Here is a 25,548-nt window from a genome sequence, read left to right on the forward strand (position 1 = left end):
GTGTAGTTCCTATGGTCCATTTGTAGTTCCTATGGTCCAAGTGTAGTTCCTGTTGTCCATGTGTAGTTCCTATGGTCCATGTGTAGTTCCTATGGTCCATGTGTAGTTCCTATGGTCCATGTGTAGTTCCTATGGTCTAGGTGTAGTTGTATGGTCCAGGTGCAGTTTCTATGGTCTAGGTGTAGTTTATATCACTCAAGTGTAGTTCCTATGGTCCTGGTATGATTTATATTACCCAGGTGTAGTTTCTTTGCTCCAGGTGTAGTTTTTATGGTCCACTTGTAGTTTCTGTGTTCCAGGGGTGGTTTCTATGATTCACATTTAGTTTTTTTTATGGTCCAGGGTGGTTTCTATGGTCCAGGTGTTGTTTCACTGAGAAGATAAACACAAATTAAAGGCAGCAATAATTGAATTGAAGTAATGTGGTCAATTTGTCCTCCTGCAGTCCAAGCTTGTAGCAACAGAACTAAAGAATAGCTCAGGAAACCCTAACTGTAGGATTTGTCAAAAAGGAAAGTTTTAATCCTAGTCGAAAAGTCGACATGACGTCAGCGTCAAGGACAGAATTTGGATGTTGGTTCCACAAGAGAAGAATCTGACAAGTGAAAGCTCTGCTTCTTCAGAAACTTAGGAACCACACGTAAACCTGCAGACTGAAAGTGGAGTACTGTGGAAAATATTAAACTACAAGATCTTTAATATAAGGTGGAGCTTCGTTGTTGAGATCTTTACACAAGTTAGATTTTAAATTTAACTTTCAAATTAGGATTTAAACCTCATCATGTGAATGTTTCTCTCCGTCTGGTTTGGATTCTCTTCCTGCTTCAAATGTCTCGAGTGTCGGCGTAACAAACAGAGACGTGGTCGTCATGGAGAAAACGAACTCAACAAACAGCTCGGATGAGAGCCGCTCGAATCAAAAGAGCCTCGGCTTCATGTGGGAGAGAAAACAGGACGTCTCCAGTGGACAGAGTCTTCTTCACCTCAGTCCAACATCACACTTACTGCGCAGCGGACAACCAACAGTTGTCTTCCTGCTGGCACCACACTCTGACAGACTGTGTGGGAGTGAAGGGACCTCATGGAGGGTGTTTACACATCCCTCTGTGTGTCTGTCTTTTGCACGTTTTTTTGTGTCGAGTCTGTGATGCAGCCTCAAACCGTGTTGGTGGAACCGCTGCTCCTTCAGTTCGAACAGAGAACCTGTTGATTTGTTCTGTCAATCTTCCTCCAAAGACTGATTTATTCTTCATCTTCTTAAATCAGCACCACTTGGGTCATTTAAGTGTTTTCAGCTACTGCAACAAAATTTAGCTCAGTGCGTCTAAAGACGACAAAGAGTATTAGCTGTGGCCGCCATCTTGAATTTTTGATTAACATTCAGCACGGGGTGGTAATGGCGTCTGGCTACCACCATATCAAGTTTTAGCACGTCTTACACTTTGCAACAATTTCTGTATTCTCTAGGGCAGCAAACAGTTCAGTAGTTTCAGAGATATTTTGCTAACAGACGTTTTCACTAATAGTTTAAGGCAAATTATTAAAGAATGAAAAAAGATCTTATAACAGCCGTCATCAGCTTTGAGGATCACCGACTCCTTTCAAACTTTTTTTTATCTCAGTATCACTAGAAGTGACTGAATTTAGTGTATTTTGTGTTTTCCAGGTTAGCTTTGGCAGCCATTTTGAATCAGGTGGACTTAAATGCTAATTGTAAAACAACTATCATTTTGTCAAGTCAAAGTCAAATTTATTTAAAAAGAACATTTAAAACTGCAGCTGTTACCAAAGTACTTAACAATAAGATCAAGGCGGTAATTAGAGGAGAAAAAAGCATCAAAAATAAAAACGTAAAAATAATGAGAAACAATGAAATACTAAATCAAATCACACTGTGTTAAGCGTCAGTGACAACAAGTGTTTTTAGGAGAGATTTAAAGGCAGGAAGTGAAGTGTCCTGTTTAATGTTGAGGGGAAGATTGTTCCAAAGTGGCCAATGACTGAAAAAGTCTGATCTCCTCTGAGCTTCAGCCTGGATTTTGGTACAACCAAAAGCAGCTGCTCAGATGATCTCAGCAACTGAGAAGGAACATATGGTTGAAGTCAGAAGTATGAGGGTGCAAGGACACGTACAGGGAGCCGGTGAAGGGAGGATAAAACTGGTGAAATGTGCTCAAACCTATGAGTTCCTGTAAAAAGCCGAGCTGCAGCAGTTTGGACGAGCTGGAGATGTGAAAGGGAGACCTGACTGACCCCAACTTAAAGAACATTACAGTAGTCCAGCCGGGTTGTAATGAAGGCATGGACTAATTTTTAAAGGTCAGATCTGGTCAGCATGGACTCAAGCTCAACTGTCTGCCTTAACTGGAAGAAGCCTTTTTGTAGAACAGAGTTAATCTGTTGATTAAACTTAAAGTCAGAATCTAAAACCATCTCGAGATTTGTAACAAAGGTAAGGCTCAAGAGAGTCCAGGTTTACAGGAACAGAGACAGCAGTAGAGTTAGGACTAAACACAGTGACTTCAGTTTTCTGATTGTTGAAACAAAAAGTTTGAAGCCATCCAAACCTTAATGTCATCAAGACATTTTAATAAAGGATGAATTGTGCATGCACTATTTGGTTTTAAGGACAGATAAATCTGACGGTCATCAGCATAGCAATGAAACAAAAGACCATGTTTCCTCAGGATAGGCCCCAAGGGGAGCAGATACAATGAAAACAGAAGGGGTCCGAGAATTGAGCCTTGTGGGACCTCGCAGGAAATAGGCACTGAAGGCGATAAACTATTAGCAACATTAACACAAAAAACTCCTGTTGTTCAGATATGAACGGAACCAATCTAATGCGGCACCAGTAATCCCAACCCAGTATTCTAACCGCGATATAAGGATACTGTGGTCCACAGTATCAAAAGCTGCGGTAAAGTATTTTGTGAAAGTTTTATGATTTTCTTTTAACTGGTTCATGAGATATTTTAAAACAAGTTCAGGTGTGACAGGATTTTGAAGCACTGTCCATTCATTCCTACGGGGCTCGTTTTTGGCAAATTGCGTTGCCGTGGTAACTGTAATTTGTGTGCGAGCAATCTTCCGTTTGGAACGCAATAAAGTTGACGGATAAAGTAAAACATAATAAAGTTTAAAAGTCAGTTTAGAGGTGGATAAGAATGGGAGCTGCCACAGAAAAATACTGGAAGCACTGCAGTGCATGAAGATTCTTGTCCCTTTTCTTATGGCAGGCCCCAAATAACCGGACAGCCAGAACCTGTTTGTCAGAGAGTCTGACAAATTCGGACTGAGACGACGATTCACGGCTCAGACGGCTGACATCACTGCTGGCTCTGCCGCTGTTTGTACTTCTGCCTGAAGCCGTCCAGACAGAAATGACAAAAACCTCTGCGAATTTTTAAAACCGACTCACAGGAGAGCGGGAGAGAAAAGATGAGGCACAGAGCAGCCTGGGAAAACCTTCAAACTCTGGAAATCTTTGTGTTTGAATTTGAAAGATTTAAAGATTTTACACCCAAACTACGCGCTGATAAATCTGACACAATCCTTTTTGTCCACACTGTAAAGTAATAAACACAAATGTAGGAGTGTAAAACTAAACTGGACACTCATTCATTACAGCATTCCTCCACCTGGTGGACAGTCTGCCATTGTTCCTTTAAAAAATCAGTTCATCCACATCCTGTTCTCCAGCTCTGGCCAGGGTCTGGTCCAGGGTCTGGTCCAGGTTCTGATGACTCCACCATAAAGAGTGTGCTCATGCATCAAGGCTGCTCAGTGACCGATGCATGATTTGCACGATTCTTCTCACATTTACAAACACTTTGGAGGTATCTAGTTTCTTCAGATCTGACCACCAGGAAATATCATTTTTTTAATGTGGAAACAACTTATGGAGTTTGTTTGTTTGTTGTTAACAAATTCAAACTGTTTTCAGCTTTGGTAAACTGTCAAATTATGCTACTTTTACTTTTTAGCTATAATTTGGTTAGTTTTAGCTTTAGTTTTTACTTAACATTTTACTACATTTAGCTACTATTCAGCTACTTTTAGCCTTAAGCTAAATATTTGCTATATTTAACAAGACTTTAATCCAAAATGCTGCTGCAGAGTTAATCTCATTTCATCAAAGGAAGTTTGTATTTGTAGTTATTTCTATATTAACATGGTCTTTCCTCCTATAGAAAGTTCACCTGGACCTGCCATTTTGTGTCTGTTTCTCTCAAACACAGGTGGTCGAAGCAGATGGCCGCTCATTCTGAGCCTGGTTCTGCTCGAGGTTTCTTCCTGTTAAAAGGGAGTTTTTCCTTTCCACTGTCTCCTTTGTGCTCGCTCAGGATGGGAGACTGCGACGAAATCAAGACTCAACACAATCTGCTGCTTCCTTAGATAAATAATGTTACTGAATTGAAATTAAACTACTTTTAGTTAACATCTTGCCGCTTTCAGCGAACACTTTGCTACTTTATATTAGCCTTTTGATAGTTTTAGCTCAGGCTTTTTGCTACTTTTAACTTTTTGCTAACCTTTAGCTACTCTTGGTACTTTAATCTGTAGCTACCATTTTGCTACTTTTAGCATTATAGTACATTTGGTTTTTAGCTAGACTTTTGCAACTTTTCGCTATTTTTAACTAGCCTTTATTTTTAGCTGACCTTTTGCTGCTTTTAAGTAGCATTCCACTCTTTTATGCTGCTAGCCTATTGATACTTTTAGCTAAGGTTTTGCTATTTTAGCTAGCGTTTATTACTTTTTGTGTTTAGCAAATGCTAAATAGGTCTTTAGCTAGCATTTTGCTGTTTTAAGATATAACTATTCTAGCTTAAAATTTTGGAGTTTTGCTACTAGTTACTTTGCGCTAAACTTTTGCTACTTTTTAAGCTTATTTGTTACTTAACATTTCTTGTTTTTAGCTAGCATTTTGCTTATGTTAGCTTAAGTTTCAGCTACTTCAGCACTCTGGATTAATTTATTATTTTTTTACTTAATTTGATCTTTTTTGAATGTGCATCATGTTTGCAGGAGGATGTTTGAGTTTTCTTTAATCCTTAAATTTTCCAAATTAAATATAAAATGCTTTTGTGTTGACATTTTGTTCAACATGTATATTTTTTTAAATTCTATTGAAACAGGATGGTATATTCACCAATAATAAATATTATTTGTGGCCATTTAATATAAACTCAAATGTCCTTCAGTTTAAGGGGGAACAAAGCTGGACTCTGTGTTTGACCTTTGACCCACAGCTGAACCTCGGTCAGTAAACAGCTCAGTGATCGTCCCGCTGCTGTTCAGCTCAAACCAGAACCGTTTGCATAAAAACAAGCCTCCAGCAGTAATGGGAGTTTAGTCTTTGTTTGACCTGGTCCTCCCTTCCTCGTCCCAGGTGTCACATGTCAACAGCCCCTTTCCAAATATAACCTTTCTTGGCCCAGTGACGGACTTCAAGAGGAGGAGTTTGTCTCAGTTCAGCTCAGGACGGACTGAAGGACAAAACAAGCAGACAGGAGCAAAACTAATAGGACAACAAAAACACCGAGCACCTGGAAAGGTGAGTTGTTTACAAACTTCGAGGTTTCTTTCTGCACAGCAGGCCTTCCTTTAGCTGATGGTTATTTGTAGGACAAATATCCAATCAGAAATATTTACTGTTTTTGAAATATTGGCTCATTTGAAAGGTTTTACATTCCTGTGGACCCATGAGCTCTGATCATTCAGCTGGAGCATTTTAAAGCTCGTTAATTGGTCCCGATCTTGTCCTGTAGATGTCTCCAGCTGCTTTAGCTGCTCGTCGGCTGCTCGCAGCTGCGTCAGAAGCGAGCCACGAGGGAGGAGGTCAGTGCGTCTTTACCTTCCAAACCAAACTGCATTGCCTGCAAAAATGCAGTGCGAATGCTTATTGCTGAAGAACTTGCTGAAAAACAGCTGAAATTAGCTAAAAACCATTCTGAAATGGAAGAGCAAGCCTAAGTTAGCAGAAGAAAGCATAAAGAGCACATGTGCTGAATTTGGTTTAAATAAACAGAAATGAGCGCAAAATTTGTAAATTAGCTAAAAAAAATGGAATTAGCAAAAAATAGCTGCAAAGGCAGAAAGAAGCTTAAATTACCAGAAGGATGTGAAGAGAGCACAATTGTGCCCATTTAGGCTTAAAGAAGCACAAAAAAGTGGAAATCTTCAGAAAAAAGTTGAGACTGGCAAAAAATAGCTGAATAGTAGCTAAAAAAGAGAAAGAAGCTGAAATTACAGGAAGGAAGTGGAGAGAGCAAATTTTTGCTGAATTAGGCTGAACAAAGTTTAAATGAGTGCAAAAATGTGGAATTAGCTGAAAAAGCTCAAATAAAAATTATAAACAGCCAAATAGTAGCTGAAATACCAGAAAAAGCTGAACTAGCAGAAATAAGCTGAAAGGAGCATAACAAGCTGAAATTAGCAGAAAGAAGTTAGAAGAACAAATAATGTAGTTAGCAGAAAGAATCTGAAAGGATCACAAAACAGCTGAAGGTAGCAGGAAAAATTTAAATTTGCACAAAGAAGCTGAAAGAAGCCGAACCAGCACAAAATGTGAAAGGAGCCGTAAAAGGTTGTAAACGGATCTAAAGATTTTTGAAGGAGGTAAAATGAGCTCAATTCATTTCCTGAGGGAAAAAAGTGGCAGCAAGAGCTAAATATTTCAAAAAGCTAAAGCTGCACCAATACCAAATTTTATAGTAGGATTGTCCTGAAAGAGCCGAACGTTTTGATTCACGATTTGTAGAAATAGCTGAAAAGTGCAGGATGAGAATCGTGCCAAAAACGTACGGAAGAAAAATGGATCACAGTTTTGAATGCTTCATAAACGTTCACACACAGAGGTTTCTGCTCGGAGGTCTGACTTGGTTTTGTTAAAGCCGGAGCTGGGCTGAAAGGCCGACAGTTTGAGGTTAAACGTGGACAGAACCGTGTTCTGCTGAGGTGTCAGCACTTTGTTGGTCTGTTTTCCGCAGCGAGGACCTGGAAGATCCTGACATTCGTCATGGCCTTGCCCGGCGTCGGGGTCTGCATGGCCAACGCCTACTTGAAGATGAAGGATCACTCGCACGACCAGCCGGAGTTCGTGCACTACTCTCACCTGCGTATCCGCACCAAAGTGAGTTCTCGGCACCTGCAGCCTCTCAGATTTACCACCGCGATTAAAACAAACTAACGTGTTCTTCCAGAGATTCCCGTGGGGCGACGGAAACCACACTCTGTTCCACAACTCCCACGCCAACGCTCTTCCCGGCGGCTACGAGGACTCTGGTCACCACTGAGACGACCCGTTTTCTCAGCCGGACCTGCTTATAATTTACACGCCGACCAGAATAAACGTTTGTACCTGATCCGAACGAGAGCAGCTTCTGTTTGTTTTAAAACTGGGGTCAAATCTGTACTCGGTTTTCCCTCGAGGCGTTTTACGAGTGAGGAAAAGCGAAAACGTCACAAATGAAGACTTGAACCGGCACCGAGCGCGCCGTTGTTGCTCCGACACACCTGATTTAAATTAACCAATTAATGGCTCAGCAGAAGGTAGATGATCTGAAACCTGCAGATCAGCGTTACAAAACTTAACGACTGTATAATCTACTATTTTTGCGTGGACAACTTATTGTGTAGCACCCTACAGTCCATGGTGAGTGTGGAAGACGATCCAAGGGTCAGAGGTCGGAGTCAAGGGAGCGCATCTTCATCTACAAGAGAGGGACAAAGAATTTGACGTTGCCGTTTCTAAACCGAAATGTAAAAAATTTCAGAGCAAGTTCCAACAAAGTTACCGCGAGTCAGGTCCTCTGGACGGTTTCTTTGTGTTGAGACGTTTCGTCTTTCATCCAAAGGACTTCGTCAGTCTGAGGAGCCACAACAAACTCAGTCCCACAAGCAGCACACTCACATAGTGGGCCAACCAGTTTGATGGTGATAAGATGGTTTCTGGAGCCCGCCCTCTCCCCCATCGACTCCTCTGAGGCAGCCATGGCCAAAGTGGTTCAAAACATCAAAGTTCATGCTCAATAATCCAGGTAATAATCCAACAAAGTCAGGTCCTCTGGACGGTTTCTTTGTGTTGAAACCAGGGCTTAATTTGTAACCAATCGATGCCAGAACGCAAACAGAGGGCGTCTGGGGGTCCTCCCACAGAAAATTTTTAATAAACGCAATTTCCTGCATTTTGGTGTATTTTAACGGGTTGTTCAACATCTACATTTGTAAACACACCCCTTCTGTCAAGCATCCTACCCCCCCCCCCCGCCCCCCGATCCACCTTGATGGTTCTGAGCCCAACACTTCCTGCTTCTTGTTGTCCGACTCCACATGTAAAACCTCCAGGCGGCTGCCCACGTACGACTGCCTGGTTAGCTCGGCCCTCACCCCCACCACTCTTTCAGGAGCGGAGATTTTTTTAAGGGTAGAAGCGGAGAGGTTTTTTTTTTTTTTTGCTCGTGATTGTTGTGTTTAAAATTAGTGTTTATAAAATTATTTTCAGTTTACATATCCATTAGAAGGTTTATTCGTTCAAGGCCGTCATATTTGTTCTCAGCTTTATTATCAGTAAGCCTGGGAGTTACCGGATCCAAGCAAACAGTTACCGGAACGCACCCTATCAAAATAAGAGTTCCCAGATCCTGTTCCGGCAGAATCCAGCTCAAATTAAGCCCTGCTTGAAACGTTCATCTTTCATCCAAAAGACTTCATCAGTCCGAGGAGCCCCATCAAACTCGAGTCTTACACCTTCAGTCCACCCTCTCCCCCGTCGACTCCTCTGAGGCAGCCATGGCCAAAGTGGTTCAAAACAACAAAGTTCATGCTCAGTAATCCAGGTAATAATCCTACAAAGATCAGTCAGGTCCTCTGGACGGTTTCTTTGTGTTGAACAAAATAAAACCGTCCAGATGACCTGAACTTTGTTGGATTATTACCTGGATTATTGCGCATGAACTTTGATGTTTTGAACAAGTTCTTTAAAAAACTTCCATGAGAATTATTCGATTTGTCATTTTAGTCCTCAGAAGAGAAAATCTCTCTCTCTCTCTGGGTAATCTCGTATTCTTGATGCACAAACGACAAAACCAGTGAAGTGATGTTCGAACAATATATTTAGTGGCATAAATTTAAACAGGACAGTCTGCCGTTTTAAATCATCTCTATGTACAAAATAAACAACTAAAGACAACCGATGGATCCAGCTACGGCACGTTTTCCCATTCGCTTTAACGCTTTCCAAATAAAATTACAAATTTAAAAAAAAGAAAATCAACGTTTTAATCAAAGTTTTCCATCAAAACTTTAAAGTGTTTCGAAACGGTGAAAATAAATTTGCGTTAAATAAATTTATACGTGTTTTTTTCAGGCAAATGAGTAAAAATAAAGACGATGGCAGCTGCAGGAGCTCAGCGTAGCTCTGCCGTTTGATTCAGTCAACGAGTAGTTCAGGGGCGTCCAGTCCCGGTCCTCGAGGACTGGACCAGGACTGGAGGCCCCCGGGTTTAAAGTCTTGATTCAGCTTAGAGCCCCAGAGACCAGGCTCAGCAGATCCTGCTTCAGGGTCTCCCTACAGTCCGCCTCTCGGGCCAGCCTGCGAAGGCAATCTGCAGCCACGGAGGACGAAAACGCCCGAGGACGGTCCTGACGTCCCAGCAGCAGAGACAGGCAGGCCCGGCCCAGGGACGGGTAGCTGTAACGCTGGGAGAACCAGTACAACTGGGGCAGCAGCGCGGCCAGGACTTCGCTCCCAGCTGCGGTTTCTGAGGAGGAAGCGAATCTCGTCAAGTTCTTGGGTCCTGGAGGTTTCTCTCTGTTCACGGACGCGAGGACCGGTTTGGAATCAGAAATCACTTTTCTGATCGTGTTCTCGTCCAAACCCGAGTTCAGTCCGGTGATGACTTCCTGGATCGTTCCGGCTAAAGACGCGGTTTTGCTCTCCGTTTGCTGCAGGAGCGTTTTGAGTTTTCTCGCCCGTCCGCTCAGCTCCGACAGCGTCTCCAGGCCCTCCTCTGCGGGTTCTCTGCGCTCTTGGTCCATTTTGGACTCGGATCTTTCGGCGCCGTCTCCTGTGGACGCCGGTTCGCGGCGGTCCGAGGCCGTGAGGAACGACACGACGACGTCCTCCAGCTCCCTCTGCAGCTCGTTTACCAAGAACCTGCAGGCGCCGATCATCGCTTCACCCAAAGGTGCTTTCTGGAAGTCCTCAGCGGAGCGCGCCGTGGTTCTGTTCTGGCAGGCAACCGGTCCATTCCGGACCAGAGAGTCCAACGTGTGGCACCGTGGGGCTCCGCCGAGGCGACATCCGTGCAGGTAATGCAGCACAGGAAGTAACGCACCTGCGCTGACATCTTTGATGCAGATGGCTTCTTCTGCGCCGCCCCGAGCTTCTCCGAACCCGCCCCTCAGCAGAGCTCGGAAGTATTCAGAACCAGAACCGGCCGCGCCCTCCGCTCCAGCCACAGCCTCCCTGTTGGCTCGGACCTGGGTCCCATCGTCAAGCAGCAGAACCAGGTCCAAGTCAGAGTCTTCGTAGGGACACGTGTCAGTGAGGCGGGGCTTTTTTACTGGTGGGGGGGAATCTCCGTCGGTCTCACTGACTGCGACTGGGTCGGAGTTCTGCTTGACCCGGTCCGTTTTAACGGTACTCATCAGAGCAGACAGGCATTCGGTCAGGAGGGAGAAATATAAAGAATGTAGCGGAGTTGTCACACCTGGACGAGGAGGATTAAACAAGTCAGAAAGGAGCCCTCCACAGTGGGCGTCGCCCTCTTCATCCTCCTCTTCATCATCATCATCGTCATCATCACAGCCAAGAGGCTGAAGAGCCAAACGCAGACCGCCGCTATCCAGAAGCAGCTTCCTCAACAGGGACTTGTTGCTGCGGAGAAAAAAAAAAAGACTTTACACGACTTATATGAGATCACGTCAAATCATATGGAGCCATTTCATTCAAAATAAAATAAATAAAAATGATTAATAAATATTCCAAATGTTCCCATTGAAACGTAAATAGTGTAAATGTAAACAGAAATGTTTAGTTCCCCCGCCCAAGATTGATTTTTTATTTATTTCAAGATTTATTTATTTTTATTTCAAATTTATTTATTTTGTCATTTATTAATGGAGTTTCATTTTGTGACTTTTATTTTGTAAAGCTACTTTACATATTTCAGGGGCTTTTGTTTTTTAACCCCGTTTTTCACCTTAAGCTCTTTTTATTTCATGTTCTTATATTCAAATGAGGGGGCGGGGTTTTCTCTATCTTTTTTGACCAATCACAGCAGAGTATTCTCCTCCCTGCTGTGAGACTGACAGCTGTCAGAGCTTGAGGAAGTGGGAGGGGCTTACAGCGCTACCAAACGTGCTTTTGTCAACAAAGTCTCCAGTAACAGAAAAAAGTCTAGAGATTTGTCACTAGTCGCAAACCCCATTAATAAATAAATAAATAAATAAATAAATAAAAAATAAATCTTGAAATAAATAAATAAATCTTGGAGGATGGTGGTGTAGAGGCAGGGCAGCCGGCTTGGGACCCAAAAGTCCCAGGTTCGATCCCCAGTCACTGCACATCACGTGGTGTTTCTGGGCAGCACACCTCATCCCCAAAATGCCCCCCAGGCGCTTTCAATAGCTGCCCACTGCACCACCTGGTGGTGGATGGGTTAAATGCAGAGACTAATTTCGCCATTGTATGGAAACATACAGTGCTGACATTGTGATGACATTATTATTATTATTATTATTTCATGGGAACATTTATTTATTTAATGGAATGTATTAATAATTTTAAATAACACTATTTATTTAATTTTGAATGAAATGGTTTTCCATACAATCAGCCATCGAGTCTGATTTGATCAAAACAAATAAAACTCGTTTTCAGATTTCTGACTTTTCTTCATCTTCATCATCCTGAGGAGGTTCCAGAGATACGGTTTGATTTGTCCCGGTAAACCAAATAACTCATGGAAAATACGCCTGAAAGCTATTTTTAGCATATTTTCAGGATAATCTGAAACGGGAAACCTCAAAATATGTTTGGAGATCAGGATTTTCCAACTGGCATGGAAAATATTTTCGGGCAAAGAGAAAATTTCATTTTTTTTTTTTTGCTCAAAATCATCGTTAGTCGTCTGTACAGCTCAGAAAGTGCTTCACAACATTCTGTGGGATGTTTCCTTCAAGAAACCCATAGGCCTGTCATGATTACAAATGTTGCTGGGCGATTGTCTCAGAAATTATGGTGATAAACGATAATATTGTTTAAAATTTGACAATAATTAGTAATTATTGTCAAAATTAAAAAGAAATGTTGGTTAATTTGTTTTGAATGTAGTACCTTTTTTGACCACTGGATGGCAGTATAAGACGGTTTGAACCGAAGGATGGCTAGTGAGGGAGCGAGCAGCGTGTCTCTTTAAGAAAAATGGGAGGGAGGCCCCTTGATGTGACATGGGCTGTCTACCCCCCCCCCCCCCCCCCCCAGGTCGGCCTGTTAGCTTAGCTGCTTTTAACGATCCACAAACGCAATTTTTAATCGTTACAAGGGATTTTAAAGAGAAAAGAGCGAAGAGCACCGGAGTTGAGCCTTTTCTCATCCAGTGTCTTCAATAGAAAGAGAGAGACATGAAGAAACGATAAAGCCGATAAATGAAAGTGAGGTTGATAATTTTCATTTACCATTAATTGCTTTTTTGTTTATCACGACAGGCCTAAGTATTTATTCATTTTATTTGTTTTACTTAAACGTTGGAGCTGTTTACGTCTCTCTACACCACCTCACGACTCGATCCCCGGTTCGACGTGACGGGTCACGCGTGTTCATCTTTTTAATCATCAACTGATCCAAATACAACTTCAGTTTCAAATCCATGAGGCGTTGTGTAAAAAATAAATAAAAACAGAACGCGGTGATTTAGAGATGCCACGGGTCCATATTTTATCAACAGAAAATGGTGAACAAACCAAGAACCCCTGCCCATCTTTACTTCTAAAAGAAAACGCGGGCTGGTGAGATTTGCGAGTGATAAATTTATCATCGTCTGTGACTCACCTGCTGATGAGCGGCAACGACAGCGAGCAGTTCATCTTGTCGGACTCTGAACCCGACAGCATCACGTGCGCAAGAACGCCAGAACCGAACCCAGACTCGCACTGGACACGCAGATTAGTCAGCAGAGTGTCGCCTGCGGAGAGAACGAGCAGAAACTGTTACCGAGTGCTTTTATCAACTTTACATGAAACTCAAACCAGCTGCTGCTGCGTCCATCTCACCCAGCTGTTTAACTTTAGCTTTCACTCTGGCCGTCTGCCTCCCCGGGCCCTCGGACCGGTCGTCTCTCAGGCAGAGGTGGTGGCGAATCAGCGACACAGACCCCGTTCGAACCAGCGGCTGCAGACAGTTTGGGTTGCAGCTCAAACGGCCGAGCAGACGGAAGCACCTGCTGCTGGGGTCGTGATGCTGAGTGAGGTAGAAGAGCAGGCCGGACACAACACCAGAGCTGATCAGAGCGGCGCTGGGGTCGCTGGCGTGGGAGAACCGGGACAGCAGCAGCAGGATGGGGGACTCGGACGTCCAGGGTTCAGGGTGGTACGGGTGCTGATAGGCAGCCGGGCGAGGAGCAGGAGGAGGACTTTCAAGAGTGACTTGAGTCGTGGAAGCTGCCGACTGAGCTCTTCTCCTCTTCTGTGGGGAGGAGAACTTCGTTGGCGGAACAGGCGTTTGGGTTAGATCATCAGGAGAGGAGCAGGAGGAGGAACCGTGTCGGGTTGGAGGTGGATCTGTGATGCTCCCTGAGGAGGAGGAAGAGGAGGAGGACACAGCTGCCTTTTTAGAAGGAACTGAAGAGCTGGACGAAGACGAGTTTTTAAGAGCAGAACTGGAGTACGGGTTTGGGGAGGAGGTTTGAGGGGACGAAGCCGCTGGGGCCTGAGGACTGCCCCAGTCTGCGTCCACACCGGAACAATCCAGCAGCTCCCCCTCAGAAGAGATCAAGCCCTCTGACAGCAACCAGGACCTGCAGAGAGCCACCATGTGGGACATGAATACCTCGATTCTGAAACGGTTGCAGTGATTTACAAATTCACAACAGATCAAATGTTGAAACGAAGAAAATGTAACAGAAAAAAAAAAGGTCATTTGAATTTTACGGCAGCAACAGAGCTCAGAAAAGTTGTTCCGGTCCATGTTTCGTGCTGTGAAATGTCCAGGACCGGAGGAGAACCAAGTATTCCAGCTGTCCATCAGTCCTGGATGGGGGCAGATGTTCTAAAACCTGTAGACACTTTTCTGCTTTGAAGGCGTCTTTCCAGATGTGTAAGCTGTACATGCCAGAGGCACTAATGCATCCCCATACCATTAGAGAGGCAGGCTGGTTCCTCTCCTTTTTTAGTATGGAACATACGAGGGTCTGTGATTTCCAAAAATAATTTCAAACTTGGATCTGTCTGACCCCAGAACAGTTCTGGACTTTGTCTCAGTCCATTTGAAACAAACTCTGGCCCAGAGAAGACGGCTGCGGTTCTGGATGTTCACATCTGGTTTCTTCTTTGAGAGCTTTAAGCAGCATGAACGTTTTTTTTTTTTTCCTAGAATTGCGCCGCTCAGGGTGGCTGCACGTTGGAGCAGCTGTTACTTTCATTCTGTTGTTGCTTTTGAAAACTTTAATTTCTATTTTTTCTGGATGTAAATCACTTTTCTCAGATGATTACCTTCTCTGGTATCAGATGCTGTGCAGCTGGAAAGATTTTTCCTGGAACCTTTTTATTTTTGGGCATTTGTTATGATGCATAACCATGGCAACAAGGTTTTTTTAACAACCAGGAGCAGCTGATTAACATCTCAAAAGCTCAAAATACCTCAACTACAGCCCCAAATCCCAAATGAGTTGAGAAAGGAGGCGCCGTGGACGAATTCCCGTCAACCTGGTGGTGATGCTCAAGTACCTGACCGCCGAGATTATGAAGCTGGTGGGAAACTCAGCTCATGATAAAAGGAGGACCGGGATCATCCCCAAACACCTTCAGCTGTCTGTGGGGACGAGGAGCTTTCGGACAGTTCTGCTGCCCAGGTGGACTGAGAGGCCCGCTGGATCTGATAGCAAGCAGGATTTGGGTGGATAGATCGGTATCTATGGCCAGATTCTTGGGATTCGCTGCAGGAGATCCTTCCTGCCCACAGCTATCAGCATCTATAACAACTCCTGAATGAAACCAGGATGATGAGCTATGACACTTAATTTCCCTTTGGGATTAATAAAGTATTTTTGAATTGAATTTACAGTGTGGAAGTGTTCCTGAGCCCAGAACAGAACCAGACCTGTTCTAATGCAGTGGTCCCCGAGGGCCCGGAGATCACGACCATCCAAAACTGACTTTCAGCCTCGTCAGACACAGTTGTTCACACAGAGTGGTGAACCTCTGCCCATCTTTACCTCCAAACTGCTCTTTATACCCCGGCCTCTTACTGACCTGCTGACAATTAACCCAATTAGTTACAAAATTCTCTTTTCGGCCTTTTATCACCCCCGTCCCGACTGTTACGAAATGTGTTGCTGCCATCAAGTTCAAAATTTCCTCATTTTGTTCCCAAAATGTACGATTTCTCAGTTTGAACATTTTATTTGTCTGCCATGTCCCACTGTGAATAAAAGATGGATTTATGGTTTAGGTGTGCGTCGACTTTTCCTTACCTGAGACTTAAAAAGCTCGATGAACCCTGCTCCCTCTTGAATCCCTCCGGAGGGGGAAAATCAAACGACTCCAACCCCGAGGAGGGCAGGAGCTCACTAGGAGACATGTTGGAGGGGACGCTGGCGTCCACCCTGTCCTCCCCTCTGGTGAGTTTGACGAGCCGTGCTACAAGAAGAGGAACCAGCCCGAACTCCTGCAGCTGTTCCATGGCGGACTCGTCAAAAACAAAGTCCACGCAGGCCAGAATGGCCAGCCTGGACAGTGGATGACTCTGATGAGAGGACAAAAATTTGATGAGCACCTCCAGCCCACCGCTCTCTTTCACCTTGGCCCGGTTCACCGCCTCCTTACAGCACAAACACAGAGCCTTAAAAAAGACTCCGGACTTCAGCAAATCCTTTTTCACCTCCTCTGTGAATTTCTGAATGACGCCCAGGGATCCGACGAGAGGCCGCATGCAGCCCTGAGAGCACACGTTAGCCATCGTTTTCAGCGCCAGCTCTTCCAGAGGTTCATCAGACTCCCCCAACGCCATGGCACCGAGCTGAGCCAGGACGCCGGAGCGGGACAGCTCCTTGGCGCATTCGATGCCGCAACCCCGGGTCAGCTCATGGAGGGCCCTGAGCGCTGCCCGCCGCAGCCCGTGGGGATATTCAGGGGCGATGAGGGGAGCCAGGGAGGATAAGGTGCCTTGGGTGAGCAGCGAGAGGCGGTTCGAGGGCGAGTCTGAGAGGTAGAGGAGGGCCCGAGCAGCCGACTGAGCACACTCCAGTTTGGGACAGGGGACAGAGGACGAAGCCGTGGGGGACGACGGGGCGGACAGCAGGGACACACACAGAAGGAGAAGAGGAACTCCACCTGTACACAAACACACACAAAACCATAAAATAAAAAGAGCTAATTAAAGATAAAAACATTTACAGATGTTTATGAGCCGAGTCATGAATGCAAAACACTTTATTTTACTTTTGTTTTGTTTGCAGTTCATAAACTTTGTGGTGGTTTTTTTTTTAAACTGGTTTAAGTTCTTGAGGAGAAGGACCAACATGGTCTAATCATGATCACAGAGAAGAACAGGGATGCACCACTACCTCAGTATCGTGTAAGCACTAATAAAAGTGTACTAATACCACAGTACTGATACCACTTTCTGGCAGAGTGACGTTCACCGCTCAGCTGAGCAGACAGGTGGTGGAAGTGGAGCGATATCAGCTGTTTGGACGTAGTGATATTGTTATTTTGTTGTCTCTCCTGATGGCAGTAATACACCTTGTGGTGTAAGCCGAGCCGCCTCCATCAATGTTCACTCTGAAGGGAGGGCGGATACGGCCAAATACTGGTAATTAATTAGTAGACATGGTATCTAACCCAGCGCTGAGCCAGAGGTGTCTAATCGTGGTTCTGAGGAGCCACAATCCTGCATGTTTTAGATGTTTCCATGCTCCAACGCGCCTGGATTGAATTAGGTGATTAACAGACTTCTGCAGAACACGAAGAGATAATTTAACCACGAGTCATTTGTGTTGGAGCAGAGAAACAAGTAGAACATGCAGGATGGTGGCCCTCGAGGGTCAGGATTAGATGTTAAACCACTTGTCGCCTCTGCACTCGTGCTGCTGCGAGCTCGACGTCTCTTCAGGAGAAAAATGAACAAAACTTTGTCCACTGCCTTGTTGTTTTAATAACGTTTATATTTAAGGTTTTAGCAACGTTACTCAAGTACTTAGATGTAAGTACTAGTACTTGGTTGAAAAAAATGTGGTATCAGTGCATCATTAGATATAAATAGCATAATAATATGCGCTAGTGAGTAACTTAGTAATTCTGTTTTGGTCACTTCACGTATGTCCCATAACTGTCCAGATATTTCCCAGCATGCATTTGATCAATTTACGCTCTGAGGTTAAGATTAATGTGCAACATACTAAAATGATTACAGTTTCATAAACGTAATGAGACAAAGCAACATGTGATCATTACCTGCAGCGTGAATGAGTGCAGAGCTTTCTGGATCCATGGCCAGGTTCCCCAGAGCCCGAGCTGCCCGGTTCTGGACCGACTCCACAGCTACGTTTCTCTTCATGATGTCCACTGAGGGAGTCAACAAAAACATGTTTACATGCAGGCTGTACAAAATACAAACAAGACTGAACTTCTTAAAGAGATGTGATCATTACATACCTACAACGTTTACTCCTTGAAGCTTACGGACCTTTAGAGGGGAAAAAAAACAACTTTAAATTGCAATTTTAAAGATCGATTTATCCTACGAATGTAAAACATGAATGTGTAAGTGATTTTTCTGACCTCTATGCGAGTCTGCAGCTCCGTGCAGCAGTTGGCCAGGATGCTGAGAGCCAGGTCCAGAGTTTTCCTGGAGCAATCGGGTTGTTTGAGCAGGTCCAGCAGGGGACGGAGACCACCTTGACCTCTGAACCTGGCGATGCCAGCCTTGTCCCCCTTGATGTGTTGTGTCCTGATGGCAACCAGAGCTCGCCACTGAGACATTTTGGACCTCTTGTCGGTTTCTCTGCAGTTTACAGACCCTGCCTGATGTTCAGGTTCTGCTCCAGGTTTGTGGAGGTGAGCCAGGCACCAGGTCAAAGAGGACTCTGGAAGTGCTGGGGGACCTTCTTTGGAGTGTATTCTTTGGGGTTTCCGATCACCTTTCCCTGGTGATGAAGCCATGGTCCACTGGAAAGTCACGTGTAAACTTATTCTCTTTTTATGCTCTGATAAATATTACAGACTGCATGACGCATCACTGCACACTTCTAGTGAATTTATGAGAAATAAAAATACATATTTCTGCTATAAATCACCACTAATTCAAGTGGTGGACGTGTGCTTCTTCCATTTCTCTATTTTCTTTGAAATATCCATTAAAATTCCACTCGCTGTGCTTTAAAAAAATACAACGCAAAGCTGTACCACCTGACGCCGCAATCGCTAATGGGAAATTGAGTCTCCCGCTTCAGGTCTACTCCCTTTTAAAAAGGCCTACAGATTGAAGGCCGAGCGAGCGTTATTCTACGTATCTGCTCGATGTAACATTATTTGCAAATCAAATTACAAATAAGGTTCTATTTTGTCAAAGTTATGTTACCAATGCCCGAAAAAAAATTGTAAAAAAACAAAATGCAATCGCCTGTGTTAGCCGCTAACGCCATCTTTAGCCAAACAACAAAAGAGGGGCGGTCTCGAGATTAAGCAGAAATGAAGGGGTGTGTCGTTTACAAGTTTCTGGGATTTGTAGTTCAAATTACGTCGCGTTTTACTTCCATTAAAGTCTTCTGTGCTTTTTTAAAACTACGTTTCCCAAAGCAAGAAAGGAACACTGTCACGCGAACCTAGCCAAAACGATTAGGTTTCATTTCAGAGTCCGAGATACGTAAACGGACTACAACTCCCAAACTACAAAAGCGTCGTTGTAAAAGTCATCGTTAAGACAGAGCATCGGCGCAATCGGTACGGTTGTTAAATTCCGCGCTAGGCACACCGCTGACAAAAATCGAATGCATTTGCTGGTTGTGGTTCAGCGTTAATATGGAGGAGACGAACACTATCGTGATATCAAACACGGATGCGGAAGGAAAGGAAATGTCCAACACGGACAGCGATAAAATTAAAGCAGGTAATTTTTTACGTGATTTTTTAGCTCCCTAAAGGCCGCGCTAGCGATGTATATAGCCTCGCACGATCACGTGACCGCGTGACGTGAACGTAGCTGAACTAAAGGGATAATCCGGTCTTTTTTTTTTTTTTTTTTAAGTAACGTTACTGTTTTATACGGAACCCCGGAAGGGACGTGGGGGATTTATTATTATTTTATTTTTTTAACTTTTGCGTTCCCTCGCATTACTGTACTGTATGTAGTAGTGTTACCTCACAGACAACAAACGTTCCTCCCTCAAAGAAACTGGTCCAGATGACATGATTTAATGGAGTTTTGTTTTGAAATCCGCCTTAAATATAAGGATATCCAGTGTGTGCTGCGGTGGTAAAATTGGTTTTACTTTGGATATTTCACGTTCATGCTCCGTGGGTTCAGGGCTTCCTCGTTCAAACCGGCAGGCAGCCTGATTTCAATCAGCTGTTCAGTCCATCACTGGAGGAGCATGGTTCTCTTAGGGACCGTCAACAAATTACCAAGCTAATGAGCTTGGCCTGAACACCGTTATAATGTTTTATTTCCAGAGTATTTGTCAAAGCAGCACCATGTATCACAAGTTTTCTCAGTATATGTCTGCATGTTTATAAATCGTGAATTTTCTCGCGGTTTAAAATCCAAAAGAACAAGGTGGCAGTTGTGTTTCAAAAGTTTTAAAAGTTAACTTTCTTTTAAAGCGTCAAAGTTCGTTCAAGGATTCAAGATTCTTTGTCATTCGCACCACATGTGGTGCATGTGGTGGAACGAAATTGTGTACACAGGGTCCCAGTTAAATCCAACAAAGGTATTAAAATGTGTGTAAAAGAAAAACGGTAATAAGACCTAAGAAAGCGTTAACTAAAAACACAATAAGCGCACACTTCCGGAGGGCTTCATCAGTCTGAGGAGTACCAAGTAAACTGTTTTCCCCACTAAGCAGTACACTCCTTTAGTGGACCAACCAGTTTGCTGGTGACTGATGAAGCCCTCTGGATAGAGGGCGAAACGTCTTTCCACAAAAAAGAAACTGTCCAGATGACCTGACTGACCATTACTGTATTTTGTACCTGGATGACTGAGCATGAACTTTGATGCTTTAAAAGAAAGTTACAGTACTTTTGAAATGCAAGTGCCACCTTGTTTTGTATTTTAAATGGTGAGAAAAGTCATGATTTATTACCATGCAGAAATATACCGAGAAAACTTCAGTTTTGATGCGTAGTGCTGCTTTGACAAATACTCTGAAAATACAGTAATTTGTTGACGGTCCCTCTCCGAGTGACGGAGCATGAACGTGAAATATCCAACGTAAAACTAATTTTAACCCCTGCCGCACACACTGGATATCTTTATATTTAAGGCTGATTTTCAAAATTCAATGCAGTTTATTTATATAGCGCCAAGTCGCAAACTCCATGAACCTCAAATACGGGCGTCTGCTCCATTGTTGCTGTTGTCTGTGAGGTGACACTACATACAGCGCAGCGTTGCAAGGGAACGCAAAACAAAAAAATGAGACACTTGGATGAAGTAATGGGGAAAAAAATGAGACACATTTATTTTTGTGTTTTTATTTGCTGGGTGCTTTCAATAAACACAACCACAATATAGTGTAGTCTGAGTAATAGTAGTAGTAATTGTAACTTATGTTACAATAGTCGTATTGAAATTGCAGTACATTTCTGGTCTCATTCTTATGATGTCACCAATGCTGCATTCCTTTCAGTAGTTTTCTGTATTTTTAAGTGCCTTGCCTTTATTGTCATCTTCAGAGTTTATTTGGACGCTGCAGGCTACATGGCACCTCGTCAGTACCCGGCTGGACATGGATCAGGCTTTTGACCAGCCCGTGTGCAAGAAGAAGAAACTTTGGGAGCAGGTGGCCGAGAAAGTGAACGTAAAACTGAGGGAGTCGGGGGTCACGGACGTCACCGTGAGGGCGTATGAGTGCGACCTCAAGTGGAGGAACATGCTGGCCACGTACAGGAAGAACGCAGAGAGGTCCAAACGGCTGGGGACGGCCAGCGTCCACTGGGAGTTCTTCAGAACCATTCACGAGGTTCTGGGTCGGAGCAGGGAGGAGATGGAAGCGGAGCGCCAGGCCAAGCTCAGCGGAACCAGAGTGGGAAAGGCCATAGCCAGCAAAAGGTTCACCCCGATCCTCCCCACGCCTCCCGCCACAGGCGCCGCCGCTCCCGCCAGGCCCCCGCAGGACGTCCTGCAGCTGTACATGGAGCTGCAGGAGAGGAAGCTGAGCATGTGGGCCCAGCAGAAAGCTCTGGAGGAGAGGAAGATCGAGGCCATCAACAACCTGGCTCAGGCCATCTCCAGCCTGGCCCAGACGAGCAGCACGGACGTCAGGCCGGAGAACACTTCTGGTTTTACCAAGAAGGTTAACGACTAATGAACTGTAACTTTTCATTTTATTCATCTCTTTACTGTTACAGTTTGTGGAGCCGGTTAGAACGGACTCGTTTTATTCGTCCTTGTTTTAAAGGATTTTTTAAAATAACCAATCCGAAGAGATTCCTGAAGCTAAGCAAAGGCTCCAACAACAACGAAGTAAGATTTATTTTTATACGACATGCATTACACAATCAGATGGATTATTTATATAAATATTTTATTTGTCGTGTTTCGTCACTCTCGTCTCAACAGTTTTATATTTAAAAAACACTTTCCATCAGTCGACACACACTGATGTGACTGCTAAGAATGAAATCATTAATATTTAACTGCTCTTACGTTACTTGTAATCTACAAGTTTCATTTTCTGAAATAATTGACAAAAAATGTAACTTTTTCCACGTTATTGTATTTTTTTTAGATGTATTATCTTGATGAAAATTATATAATTATTGCAATAAAACTTTTGATTTTCGTGCAGCAAAAGATGCACTCCCATTTTATTTACGTTTTATTATGTAGTTTGTTAAAGCACCTTAGACTGTAGCTGTTCTGTGAAGTTTTTCCGTCTCGTCATACAACTTTAAAATAAAACGTGCAAATTATAACTCAAAATATGCGGCTAAATTTTGAATCCTGCTGAATCCGGTAGAAGCAGACGGACGCTTGTCCTGAGCCTGGATCTGCTAAAAGTTTCTTCCTCACGAGGGAGTTTTTCTTTCCACTGTCGCCTTCATGCTCGCTCAAGATGAGAGTTCTGCGATGGAGTTAAACTCAAAGCTGCTCCTCACATAAATAAAGTTAAATTATTATTTTTATATATATGAATTTCTGTTCAGTGCCCTGAGACGACTTCTGTTGTGACTTGGGGCTTTATAAATAAACCGAATTGAACTTTTCGTACAAGGTGGGCAACATTAGTCAAAAAGCAAAATGATGAACCTCGACGAGGTTTTGTCAAACCGAGTCCCGTTTGCAGCTTCACAGCACGAACACGGTTCAAAGTTTAAACGGGTCTCGGAAAATTGGACTTTACGAGTCTGAAATGGCTTTTTGAAACCTTTTAACGTTTTTTACAGAATCTCAGTTTAAGTTTTTGGATTTGTGGAGATTTCTGGCCCAGAATGTCCAACTGCAGGGTGACGATGTCACTTCACGTTAGAGCTGTCGCAGATGAACAAATCTTTAAATATAAATTACAAATTAAACTAATTATTTGTGTCTACTCGGTGCGTCTCACCGCTGCAGGACTCGAGACTTTCTGTCAACGGTTCAAGAATTTGCTCAATCCATATTGTTATTCCTCCAGTTTCTGTTTGTCTCATTAACTTGGCAGTCAGGGAGTGACAGGCGCAGGTGTGTGGTTGCCATGGTGACCCTAATAAATCACATCTTTTGATGCTGGTCTTCTACAGTTTCTCCATCAAATGTACTTTTTTTGTTGTTGTTATTACAAAATTGATGGAGTTAGAAAATATTTAAATTTTCTCCGTTCCAGTTACCGTAATTTCCGGACTATTCGAGTGCGCCTGAATATAAGCCACGCCCACTAAGAACACATGAATATAAGCCACGCCCACACACAAAAAATTGTACATATATAGGCCGCACTTGTGTATAAGCCGCAGGTATCCACGTTGTAACATGAGATATTTACACAGAAATATATTTTAAACTTCTAATTAAATAACATACACAGATACACACAGTAAATGTTTTTTTCTAAACGGTGCCGGTAACAAGGCCAGTTAAAAAAAAATGCAGTAGCCTACCAGGAAGTCAATGATCGCTTCATCTTCCTCTTGTGCACCACAGACATATATACGCTGTGCACTGCGTGCTTGAGCTTGTGCCGTCCTCTTCATCACGTCTCCCCCCTCCCTGGGGGCACAAAGGGGAGGGGAGAATGGACCCTCCCTTGGTTTCATTGGTCCACTGTGAACTGTTTCGTAATTTCACTGGTCAGATTTATTTTATTTTTTTACCTTTATTTATACAGGTAGTCTCATTGAGTCACGAGGACCCACCCCCCAAGAGAGACATGCATTGGGCAGGCATGAGGGCGCCCGGGTGTGAAGAGGCTAAATGTTTTGGTGGCATGAAGCTCGTTAGCATGAAGCTCATTAGCATGAAGCTCGTTAGCATGAAGCTCGTTAGCCTGTCCCCAAAAAAAACACAAGTTAGCCGCAGCATTTATTGATGTTCAAAGCGTGTGAAAAGAGTAGTGTCTTATAATCCAGAAATTACGGTACATCTGTTCAAATAAAAAATACTTTTAGTTTTCAATTCTTTTACAGGTCTGAAGTAAAGTTGTAGTTTGTAGTTGGAAAAACTACAGTAAATATCAAATGAAGGTGGAGCTGGACTCAGACGTCAACAGTAAATATATTTTTAAGGTTTTATTGGCTGATAAAAAACTTCATAAGTTTCCAGGTTGAACATTTTTCAGCAGCAAATCTGCGACAGCGTCCCGCCTCCGAACGCCCTCTTCCTCCTCCTCTTCCTCCTCCTCGGTCGGAGCGCTCTCTCTCCCAGGCTGTCCTCGAACGTCTCGGCCCGTGCTCACGAACACGTTGTGCAGAACACACGCCGTCAGAACCACGGCTCTGGCTCGGTCGTGGTTTCCCACGTCCAGAGACGTGAGCCGTTTGAACCTGGCTTTCAGGCCGGCCACGGCCCGGTCCAGGATCTGACAGAGCTCCTCCAGGGTTCTGTTAAAAAGTTCCTCTTTTGGTCCACGGCTTCCTGCGTACGGGGTTAAAACATGTGCAGTTAGTGGGTAACCGGATCGGGCTACGAGGCAGGACCTTGAAGGCATCAGTTCTGGGTGCCGTCTGAGCCGGTCCCTCAGAGTTCTGCCTCTGTCCCGGTCCGAGCCCCTGCTGATTCTGCAGTGAAGGAACCGGCCTCTTCGACAGCACACAAGCTCGAGGTTCAACCACGAGTCGGGATGGGCCTCCCGCTTCGCCATCTTCTCCAGCGTTGCTCCGCTCTCTGGGTCCAGTTTACCTGCAGGCAAACGGACAGGAACCAGCGTGTGTCCCAACACTCCCAGGACCAGAGGGACGCCGTCCTCCTGCTCGTCTCGTTCAAGCAGACTGGAAAATGGGAAAAGTGTCTCCTCAGCCTCTCTGCCTGGAGAGCAGAAAAAACAGAACGTTAATTATTTTTGTTCGGGTTCGTTCGGACATCTTGAGCCCGGTCCACCCACCGAGCGGCCATCTGATCAGCTTCTCCTCCAGCGCGTTGATGCGCTCGCAGAACGAGGAGAAGATCCGGTGGATGTTTCCTTTCTCCAGCTGGAAGCGCCGGGACACGGAGCGGTAGCTGATCCGCTCAGACAGCAGGGACAGAGACAGGAGGACGGTGTGGGACGGAGACAAGCGCGCCCGTCCAGCCATCCGAGTCCTGGACGTGGAGCTCTGAAGCAGCTCTGAGATGTACTGCAGACACGAGGAACAACACAGAACCAGTCATCCAGTCTGAATAACACAGAACTGGTCACACAGAACCAGTCATCCAGTCTGAATCACACAGAACCAGTCATCCAGACTGAATAACACAGAACCAGTCATCCAGTCTGAATAACAGAACCGGTCATTCAGTCTGAATCACACAGAACCAGTCATCCAGTCAGAATAACAGAACCGGTCATCCAATCTGAATAACACAGAACCAGTCAAACAGTCTGAATAACACAGAACCAGTCATCCAGTCTGAATAACACAAAGAACCGGTCATTCAGTATGAAAAACAAAGAACCAGTCATACAGTCTGAATAACAGAACCGGTCA

The 25,548-nt window shown here is 44.2% G+C and overlaps 3 protein-coding genes across 3 annotated transcripts in view; 1 reads left to right on the forward strand and 2 right to left on the reverse strand.

Moving 5' to 3' along the window:
- The first annotated feature begins 5,418 nt into the window (after positions 1 to 5,418).
- LOC119421338 (cytochrome c oxidase subunit 6A, mitochondrial) lies at positions 5,419 to 7,370 on the forward strand. The gene is made up of 4 exons (XM_037688709.1): positions 5,419 to 5,560; positions 5,775 to 5,844; positions 6,996 to 7,138; positions 7,209 to 7,370. The coding sequence occupies exons 2-4, from the start codon at positions 5,775 to 5,777 to the stop codon at positions 7,299 to 7,301; spliced, it is 306 nt and encodes a 101-aa protein (XP_037544637.1). The 5' UTR covers positions 5,419 to 5,560; the 3' UTR covers positions 7,302 to 7,370.
- A 1,714-nt stretch (positions 7,371 to 9,084) lies between these two features.
- armc5 (armadillo repeat containing 5) lies at positions 9,085 to 23,630 on the reverse strand. Its single transcript, XM_037688710.1, has 8 exons — positions 23,527 to 23,630; positions 18,007 to 18,393; positions 17,881 to 17,911; positions 17,680 to 17,790; positions 15,699 to 16,557; positions 13,282 to 14,024; positions 13,061 to 13,193; positions 9,085 to 10,885 (listed from the first exon to the last, which is right to left on the reverse strand). The coding sequence occupies exons 1-8, from the start codon at positions 23,617 to 23,619 to the stop codon at positions 9,523 to 9,525; spliced, it is 3,720 nt and encodes a 1,239-aa protein (XP_037544638.1). The 5' UTR covers positions 23,620 to 23,630; the 3' UTR covers positions 9,085 to 9,522.
- Positions 23,631 to 24,173: 543 nt separating this feature from the next.
- Positions 24,174 to 25,548, reverse strand: part of LOC119421224 — a 4,948-nt gene continuing 3,573 nt past the window's right edge. Inside the window, exons 2-3 of the mRNA XM_037688602.1 lie at positions 24,966 to 25,197; positions 24,174 to 24,889 (exon numbers count right to left, since the gene is read on the reverse strand). Coding sequence (XP_037544530.1) covers positions 24,174 to 24,889; positions 24,966 to 25,197 — 948 coding nt within the window. The remainder of the gene's footprint in view (positions 24,890 to 24,965; positions 25,198 to 25,548) is intronic.

Source organism: Nematolebias whitei, chromosome 15, assembly GCF_014905685.2.
Source record: "Nematolebias whitei isolate Nwh7 chromosome 15, NemWhi1, whole genome shotgun sequence".
In the NCBI taxonomy this organism is placed as follows: domain Eukaryota; kingdom Metazoa; phylum Chordata; class Actinopteri; order Cyprinodontiformes; family Rivulidae; genus Nematolebias; species Nematolebias whitei.